Here is a 10147-nt window from a genome sequence, read left to right on the forward strand (position 1 = left end):
ATTGTTGCAGATCAGATTCACTTCTGCAAAGTTACCCTCATTTCATCATCATTGAGCTGTATAAGATTATGCTATATAGAACATATACAGTACAGGCTGTTAGAACAGTAGCCTTGATGATGACATAGTGCTGTTCAATAAAATCTTCTCTCTGTGGGTAAAACTGAGGGGATGCTTTTACGCACTGGTAGGGGTACTTGTCTGCTCTCATTATTTATTCATAAATGTAACCAAGATGAGCATTTAAAGTGACTACGTGGAACTTTTAGTTTGTGTTGATGCAAGCGACCCCACACCTGTTGTTGTAAGGCTCTTTTAGAGTCAGCTTTACTGGGAAGTCATATAGTTGCAATAAATGTTTTGCTCAAACAGAAAACCACTTATTTACAATAAGAGATTACTTACCGAAACCAATGCATCGTTGCATTTCAAGTGTTGCATACAGTAGCCTGACTTAGCCTACTTTGGCTGTATTGTGAGCTAAACCGAGTGTTACTGTGTCAAGACCATAGACTGTATCCTCTTAATAGACAGTCTATGGGTCAGATAAACCAAAGCATGAGCAAGAGTTTGTAGCAACCAATCTAATAACAATAGGCTAATAATAACTTTGATCAACATAGGCCTTTCATAAAACCTAAGGATGCTTCACACGAGTACAGTGGTTCAAAAAGAAAATAGTAGGCTAACACAAACACGAACTGGAGATGAATCCAAACTGTGAACAGTGTAAGTTTCAGTTTGACTATGAATAAACACAGCATCTCCTCAAGACCCAAGGGAAGTTCCTATAACTACTCAATTACAATTCCATTACATCATAAACATTACAATCCTGCATTTTCTGTTTTTGTTGTTGTCCCAGGCTAAATATTTTCTGTATGAATAGAAATGTAACACATTGATAGACAAGTAGCCTATATTTACAACTTAGGCAATGCATTCATGAATACATGTGCATGTGTACAGTACTCCATCCATGAAAAACAGGGCACCCCAGAAAGCCAAAGGGTAGGCTAATTAGAGCACAGGAATTTACCATACATATGTTGAATATTGAAAGACATAATCCTTTACATCAAAATGTCTATATTATATGTCATTCATTAATTTAGTGCATAGTATGGAAGAGGATTAGGGCAACTGGGGAAAACTGTATTTGAGTTCTGACTTTATTCTCAGAATTCTGACTTTATTTATTTTTCTGGGAATAAAGTCAGAATTTTAAAATTAAAGTCAGAACTCATACATTTTTCACCAGTGGCCCTGATCTTCCGTAGCCTAGACCCACTATATTTTAAAAGTGCCAGATAACATTTCTAATATTTGAATATGTACCTGACAGTAAAAAAAAAGTTAATCCAGACCTTGGATATAGCCTAGAGTAGATTATTTATTGTGATTTTGTCATCATACTTACAAGGTGACATTTTCTCTTCATTTGCTTGGGATAACAGACAACACTGGATCATTGTGACGTCCACATAGATTTAGTTCCTATATGCAGCAGAAACCCCCTTTCGTTAACTGTCTATGCAACACACTGATGCATCTCCTGTACAGCACATCCTTTCAAAGAAGAAGAAGAAATATCAGCTTGTGATGTGGCTGTCGGGAAATGTAGTTATATCGTCGTAGCTATCACATTTACTCATATTGTAGGGTGGTATTTGCTACCCTACAGTTCCCGAGATGTCCTTTAGGTTGAAGCGATTGCAAGAGTTGCCGAATGACAAGTGAATTTATCATTTACTGAACGCTGTGTGTTTTCTATCGAGATAACTAAGTTAGCTAGAAGAACTTCGTTTACGAAAGTAAGTAGCTAAGTTAGCTAACGGCATTTAGCTACATAATTGTGCACTAGGTATACGGTTAATACGGAGGTCCATCTTAATGCTATCATGTTCTGTTGTAATTAACGTTAGCTAGTTTGAAAGAGTTAACGTTAGCACTCATGTGGATGTGTGTTTTCTTAACAAGCTTCATGAAGCGTAAGCAGCGAGTTTGTGATGTAACGAGTTAGCTAGGTTAAGCAATGTATGTTGGCTAGCTCAGGATATCAGTAGTGTGAATAACGCTAGTCCTTATTTTACAGTATTTGGGACTTTAATGGCACAAGGTCATATTAACTTATATGATATTTCACGAGTGAGGAAACGTTTAAATAGAAGTAGCTGACGTTAACGTTAGTTGTCATCCGGATCTTCATACAGTGGGCAGACATCGTTGGACTTGACAGGAAGTTTAGTCGTATCAGCTTATCAGGTTAGTACATACATGCATAGTGTAGCTGAAGTTAAAGCTAAGTTAGTTAACGTTATATCTAAAATAAACAATTTGTGGCATTTCATAGAGAAAGTAATCTGTAGATGAATTGTTAATTTAAAAACACAGCTCGCCAAACTAGGATTAACGTTAGTTGATTCCTCGGCAACAATTTAAATAACTTGACTTATCATTTATGTCGTTATATTTATCTCAAATATGAGTCTTTGTGAAGTAAATATGTTTGGGTTATCAATATTCTCTGTCCTAATGTGTGTGTGTATATATATATGTATAAATATATATATATATATATATATATATATATATATATATATATATATATATATATATATATATATATATATATATATATATATATAAAGTCTACACACCCCTTTTAAAATGGCAGGTTTTTGTGATGTAAAATAATTTGAAAAAGTTAAATCATTTTAGAGCATTTTCCACTTTTAATGTGACCTATAATGAGAACAGGAAAAACCTGGTTGCATAAGTGTGCCCACCCTCTTATTACGGGATGTGGCTGTGTTCAAAATTAACCAATCACATTTTAACTCATGTTAAATAAAAGTTATTACACACCTGCCATCATTTAAAGTGACTGATTAATCACGAATAAAGTTCAGCTGTTCCAGTAGGCTTTTCCTGACATTTGCTTATTTGCATCTCAGAGCAAAAGCCATGATCTGTAGAGAGCTTCCAAACCATCAGCTGGAGGTCATTGTTAAAAGATAACAGTCAGGAGAAGGGTACAAAAGAATTTCCAAAGCATTAAATATACTATGGAACACAGTGAAGACAGTCATCAGAAAGTGGAGAAAATATGGCACAACTGAAAAATCACCAAGAACTGGATGTCCTTCCAAATCTGATGAAGAGACGAGAAGAAAACTCCTCAGCGAGGCTTCCAAGAGACCTAAAGCAACATTAAAGGACCTGCAGGAATTTCTGGCAAGTACTGGTTGTGTGCTACATGTGACAACAATCTCCCGTATTCTTCATATGAATGGGTTTTGAGATAGGGTGGCAAGACGGGAGCCTTTTCTTAGAAAGAAAGCCATCCAAGCCCGGCTGAAGTTTTCAAAAACAAACATTAAGTCTCCCAAAAGCATGTGGTGAAATGTGTTATGGTCTGATGAAACCAAGGTTGAACTTTTGGGCCATAATTCCCATAGATATGTTGGGCACAAAAACAACACTGCACATCACCCAAAGAACACCATTCCCACAGTGAAGCATCCAAATACCCGGCAATTATGGCAAAAAAACTTCTAGCTTCCGTTACAAAGTTGAAGATGAAGAGGAAGTTCACCTTTCAGCATGACAACAACCCAAAGCACACATCCAAATCCACAAAAGCATGGCTTCCCCAAAAGAAGAATAACGTTTTGGAATGTCTCAGCCAGAGCCCGGACCTGAATCCAATTGAACATCTGTAGGGTGATCTTAGTGGGGTTGTGTATAGGAGTTGTCCTCGCAATATGACAGTTTTGGAGTTCTTTTGCAAAGAAGAGTGGGAAAATATTGCCACGTCAAGATGTGCCATGCTAATAAACTCCTACCCAAACAGACTGAGTGCTGTAATAAAATTAAAAGGTGCTTCAACAAAGTATTAGTTTACGGGCGTGCACACTTATGCAACCAGGTTGTTGTTTTTTCTCAAATATTTCAGTTTGTTTTTCAATTAAATTGTTCACATTATAGGTCCCATTTTAAAGGGGGAATAAAGTTCAGACATGATGTATCATTGTCAAATTTATTTTTTTTCATACCATTTTTTTTACCATGTGTAGACAGTAAGACAACAGTCTAATGGTGTAGAGTGCAAAACGTGCTTGAATAACTATAGAGGGTTTTATGTAACCGGCTGCTTTGTATACATGAGGTAGGTGGATATGACCATATATGCACTTTGTATAGCCTTGTATTTGACAGTGAGGATGTTAACATTAATAACTGTGTGTTTATGATTAAAAATAAAATTCTTTTAATCTTCCTCCTATTAACCCTAATGCATGTGTAGTTCATTCAGGCACGTGTCTGTTTTGTTCACAGCGCAGCCATGAGGAATCTTTGGACCAAAGCAGGGGTTTTAGGTTCAGTGTCAGTGGCTTTCGGTTCACTGCTGTGGTCACAAAAGAAGACTGAACCGGACCAGGATGGTTCCAGTTGCTCATCTGCTGACCCAAAACCCAGTTCTCAATATGAACTTAAACTGGTCCAAGTCTTGTTCCGACATGGTGCTCGAACGCCACTGAAGTCAATACCTGATGTAATGGAGGTAAAACTCTTTTTAAATCAACTTGTTTAGTGCTTGTGGCTGTTTAAATATAGGGTGACATCCGTATATAATAATTCTTTGTCTGGGCACATTTGTCTTGTCAAAGGCCCAATGGGTGCCAACGCTCTTGGAGCCTCCAGCACACACCCACATCAACTATAAAGTGACAGATCTTCATGGTGGCCCCAGACCCCCGGCTCCTGTAGAAGACAGCTATCGGAAAAACCAACTGAACGTGAGTATGTGTGCTGTTGAGTGTGGTCAGACAAGAAAAGAGCTAAATGGAAATAAATTCATGTGCTGCAACTTGTGTAGTTGGTTCCTGGTAAAAGACTATGTGGGAGACACTAGCCAATTACATACAGTACCTTTTCATGGCAGACATTTAGACCTGTAGCAACTGGAAACGTGTCATTCAATTTTGGTGTGCTTGTGCAATCTGCCACAGTTTACTTAAGCCATTTTCACATGAACTCTGGACTATGTCTGAGGAACTGGTCCTGACATAGTCCAGCTTCACACTTGGAGCACACTACAGGCAATTGTCCGTGTCACATGCTTTCTCACTTACTGGAAATATATGATTTAGGGGTGGCACTGGGTAGACAGGACATGACGGAACCTCGTCACAGAGCCAATCAGAATTTGGTCATAAACAACCAAACGTTTTTGTGTAAATCACCCTCCTTCTTCACCTGTTTGTTTTCCTCTGGTTTTGCACGGAGACTGTATGTTTGGATGTTCTTTCCCTTTATAAATGTAAAGCACCATTTGGATTGAGAAGCCTTTTTCTCTAGTGACCACTAGGATTCATTACAAAGCATTATAGATGACATTAAGCACATTCATTTATTCAACCCCTCACTATAATACCACTAAACTGTGTACAGAGTTAACCATTGATATGTTCGTCAGGCAGTGTGTCCATAGAGACAGTTTCCTGTGCTACTCTGCTAAAGAGGTTTACTGCACTGCAATTAGCATAGAAACCTGAATCGGACCACATGGGCTCTTGCCATCCTTGAACCACATTCACTCTGGATTCCTGCGTGCCATCGCAGGTTATGTTTTTGGCCACATCTGTAAGTAAAAGCTTATCCTGTTTGTGACTTGGCAGGGTGGCACATTCCCTGGTCAGCTGACCACAGTGGGCATGCAGCAGCTGTATGAGCTGGGCAGGAGGCTGAGGAAGAGATACATTGAGGAGATTCCTTTCCTTAGCCCAACCTTTAGCTCACCCGAGGTCTAGTAAGTGTTGCAAACTGTAAAGGGCAGCAAGAACACAAACACTATCCTGCACACTACAGTTTCAATACATTGTGGTTATGAGCACACTACAAAACATATCAGCCTAAACTATTTTGAAGTTGTCTGCCCTCTATGAACTTTTTTTTTTTTTTTTAAGTGTGCGCTCCACTAACATTGCAAGGACCATTGAATCTGCCAAGTGCCTTGTAGCAGGGCTGTTTGAGCAAAAACAAAAAGGTATGGTAGAAATCCACATGTGCATGATGTTTGTTTTTTATTCTGGATCTCATCAATTCTGTTTAAAAAAAAAAAAAAAAGAATTTTACAATGTCCCGTCCAATTCAAAGAAATTGTGCCTATATTAACAACGGAGGCAGAATCTGAAATCCTGTATCCTAACCACCATGGATGCAAGCTGCTCAAACTCCTTGCCAGGTACGTAAAGTATATTTTCATACCAGGCCTCATACATCCTATGCACTAGCTACCTAAAACTGGAATCTAGAATAATGTGTTGTGCAAAGTGATAGCACAGTTGAGATGCCTCTGACAGGTTGTCATGGCGTGTCTGTGTTTCGAGGCTGACACTGTGTGTGTTCTGTGCAGCCACCGCTGGGCAGAGTCGTCCACTCTGCCAGACATTGCAGCAGATCTGCAGAGCATCCAGAGTGCGTTGGGCATTGCTCCTCACCAGCACATTGACTTCATCCTCATTAGGGACGACATGGTTGCCAGAGAGGTGACACCGCCGCATCATGATTCATATGACTTTTATTAGGTCTCACCACCAGCTATCAGAATACATATGATTATTATGAAGGCCTGGCTCGAGGCGGCAACCCAGCAAGCTGCTAGTTATGTAAGATGACAGAGTTCATCAAGTTTCTAGAGGTTTTAACAAGCTAAAATAACAGATTCGGCATGGTTTGAATCTAATAATTGAAAATACTTACTCATGGCCTTAATTGACGATATCTTAAAATAATGCCTTATTCAGTCAGTAAGAAAAATTCCTTACTGAATGAGTGACTTTTTTTCCTATTGTATATCAGACTTATTCAAATAACCTTCTTTTTTGGCCTTTTCTGTATTTGCTGATTGTTTCCCTCACACGCCAAAGCCAAATACTAAAGCCCTACCTAACATTCTGGTGCATTATGTTCAGTTACAACTAATTCAAACTAACAGAAAAATTAAATCAGCACGTTTCTGAGTCAATACATCTAAAATCCACAAACATAAAATAAAGCTACTGGTATATTTTACTGGCACTGCTTAAAATCTACACCCTCTTTACTTTAAGTTGGCCACAATAGAAACTATTTTGGAAAAGAACTGAAGGGAAACATGGGGAAACAATGATTTCATCATAAAATGACAGCTCTGGAAAGAGGTCTTGTAAGTTCCTTTTTGAGCTTTGTATTGCTCAACAGCAGAGCTGATACTGACTGTGTCAAGTCTCTGCACATTAACAGGTGCACGGCCTGCCCTGTCCATCAGTGCTGGACAGCTGGAGGAATAAAGTGGAACAGAGAGCTGTGGACATGATCTGCCATGTGTATGAACCCAGCAAAAGGTTAGACTCAGAGTCAGCAGAGAAAATCTGTTTTATTTTTGTTTGTTTTTATAAAAGGGGCCACATTTAAATATGTTTCCCTTTTTTGACAGAGAGAACTTGCAGCTGTGTGTGGGACCCCTTGTGCAGACACTGTTAGCCAACTTTGAAGAGAAACTAGGGGACATCTCATCAGAGCCAAAAAGGTTGGACATCTCTAGATGGTCACCCATTTGTTGCATGAACTTGCTTGTGTTTACTTAATAGTTTACTGTTAAAATCCTCTCTCAAACAGGAAGTTGTTTTTGTACTCTGCACATGACACTACTCTGATACCCTGTCTGATGTCTCTGGGGATTTTTGACATGAGATGGCCACCATATGCCGCCGATATCACTCTGGAGCTGCACCAACACCGGCAGACCAATAGGTCCTTTGTTAAAGTGTCATACATAGGCGAGGTAGGGGGTGAGAATGGGTCTGATTTATTTGATACGTTGTTGCATTTTCTTCACCCTGTGTTTCTACTCAAAGTTGCTTGTCTTTCTACAGGATCAACTTATTCCAGGTTGTAGTGGAGTCTACTGCCCCCTGGAGGAGTTCAAGCAAGTCCTCTCAGCATACTCCCTGAGCTCTGAACTCTACCACTCACTTTGTAACAGCACAGAGGGCTGGACCCAACCCTGAACAAACCTTCTCAACTCAGCACAGTGCTTACACTCCAGCAGATACAGGCATCTTTTTTTCTTCTTCTTCTTCTTTTCAGTCCTCTGTTCTCACTCCATCCAGCCACCATCATCAGGGGAAACCTTCTTGTCCTGGATCACAGCCACCTTTGAAGATCTTTCAGTTTACATCAGACTTCTAATCTAATAATTCCTGATCTTCATGTATCCATGGCAGTTAAATGTTCAAATCAGGTAGATTAATTGTTATGGTATATTGACAATTTTAAGTGCAGAATAATTTGTCAACAAACTCCAAAAGAATAACAGTCTGCCCCTCTCAAGTCAGAAATCTTCAGAAGATACAAATTCATAACTTTTTTTTTTTTTTCAAAGAGCTGGATACTAGTTTTGATTTTGAGTAAATTGTGCCAATGTTGGTGACTATTTTATTTTCAGCTCTAGATTGGTAAACACCTATTTGCTGCACAAGGACAGTGTACAGTACAGATGATTGACTCAAACTACAGTACCCATGTCCATTGCAGTGAAGTAACATACTCCTGTATGTGTCTAATAGTTTTTAGACAATAGTGGAGGTATACGGCACAGAGGAATACACTTATTGCTTTCATAGGTCAGACTTGTTTGTAGGATGAATTTTTTTTTTCTCTTGAGGATTTGTTGAAAAAGTGTTATCAGCCTTTTCCTTAAAATTTAAAATCATTGCTGCAATTTATTCTAACACTTAAATATGTATATTTTGAAAGTTGCACCAATGCCAGTATCTGATTGCTGATGCAATTCTGACAATTTGGTTGTGTTCACAATCAAATCTCATATTTAATTACTTTATTCCTTTGGGGAATACTAAGCAGTTGATGTACTGTATCTTATGTTGGGGATAAGTTGTGTGTTAGGGACATGTTAAAACCATGGTATAAATATGCAGAAATTGAATATTTCTGCTAGTTTGTGTTAAGAGTGAAACATTAGTTTGCTGTCTTATTGGGATTTCTTGGTACCATCAGACCACAGTATAATGTATTAATAAATACATGCCCATAATAGACCTGGTACAATAACTGGCATTATACATTACAGTGGCAGTTTCCCATGCTCTGCTACTTAAAATATAAAGTTTTGGTTTGGTAAGTGATAAATAAACATTTTGATCAATGTTAAGTCTCTTTCCTTTGGCTAATGAAACATAAGGGTCCCTGTGCTATTCCTACCAGCTAAGTAAAAATCAGGTTATAAAAGCACAGCTAGTTAGTTTGAATTCGCCAAACATGCTTGCATCAAGTGTGGTGTTCTCTGAAGTAGCTTTTTTAAGTACCTCCTGATAAATTGTCAAATTGGCATGGCTGCTTGTCTTTTTGACTTGCTCCCTTTGGTCTGGTTTGATGTGTAGAATGACAAAGACCACCTGGTCCACATAACTGACTAAATGTGAATAGTCAAGAGCCATGTGGATCCATGCACACACACACATTCCATAGACATGTATATACCAAAACAATATCTTTTATTTGTAGTCCATCACCACAGCCCTGGTAGGCTATTCTGCACCAAAGCCAACGGAGAAACACATGACAAGCTTATACAATAGAGAAAAGAGAGGAAGTCAACTGGATGGTAAGCAGTACGTGTTTACATTTCTGCGGGTCTCACTCTGGACACCACACCTGCCTTACAAAATGTTACCAGATCTACCTAGCTCTAGTTCTATAACACCTGGCAAACCTGCTGTGGCATTCAGCCTGTCCCATTCTGATGACCATTGGGGGGGGGGTTATTGCTGTGGGAATGATAATTACCCAGAGTCAAAACAAAACAGGAACACAAACGGAACAAGAAGAACACACAGCACATCTGGGTATTAGCAGTATTATTCACGCTGACGAAAGTTGATTCCTGAAAGTTTTGGAGCACCAAATCAAATGTCATTGACAACTTGAAATGGACAGGGGATTTTCATTGTGCTGCAAAGCTGCCAAGATCCTCTCACACACACACACATACACACACACAATGTGTTGCTCTCATTGGTAAAAATAGAGAAAAAAAGACGCTTTCTGCAGACGGTCCATGTTTGTGCTTTTTTAATAA

The 10147-nt window shown here is 38.8% G+C and overlaps 1 protein-coding gene across 2 annotated transcripts; it reads left to right on the forward strand.

Moving 5' to 3' along the window:
* The first annotated feature begins 1620 nt into the window (after nt 1-1620).
* acp6 (acid phosphatase 6, lysophosphatidic) lies at nt 1621-8425 on the forward strand. Of its 2 annotated transcripts, none has more exons than XM_034885481.1 (11): nt 1621-1782; nt 4342-4567; nt 4674-4802; nt 5685-5815; nt 5973-6052; nt 6163-6250; nt 6422-6554; nt 7291-7391; nt 7484-7576; nt 7666-7831; nt 7923-8425. In XM_034885481.1, exons 2-11 carry the CDS (start codon nt 4349-4351, stop codon nt 8055-8057), a joined length of 1275 nt encoding a protein of 424 aa, XP_034741372.1. In that variant the 5' UTR covers nt 1621-1782; nt 4342-4348; the 3' UTR covers nt 8058-8425. The 2 variants fall into 2 exon arrangements, with proteins under 2 accessions (XP_034741372.1, XP_034741371.1); XM_034885480.1 differs by having other exon boundaries at nt 1692-1814.
* The last annotated feature ends 1722 nt before the right edge of the window (nt 8426-10147 follow it).

Source organism: Etheostoma cragini, chromosome 11 (genome assembly GCF_013103735.1).
Source record: "Etheostoma cragini isolate CJK2018 chromosome 11, CSU_Ecrag_1.0, whole genome shotgun sequence".
In the NCBI taxonomy this organism is placed as follows: domain Eukaryota; kingdom Metazoa; phylum Chordata; class Actinopteri; order Perciformes; family Percidae; genus Etheostoma; species Etheostoma cragini.

Excerpts from the sequence above, each read along its gene's own strand:
- acp6 (XM_034885481.1), top strand. The coding sequence starts at position 4,349 with ATGAGGAATCTTTGGACCAAAGCAGGGGTTTTAGGTTCAGTGTCAGTG. Across the intron at positions 4,803-5,684 it reads ATCGGAAAAACCAACTGAAC|GGTGGCACATTCCCTGGTCA; the intron begins GTGAGTATGTGT and ends GTGACTTGGCAG. Across the intron at positions 6,251-6,421 it reads CTGCTCAAACTCCTTGCCAG|CCACCGCTGGGCAGAGTCGT; the intron begins GTACGTAAAGTA and ends TGTTCTGTGCAG.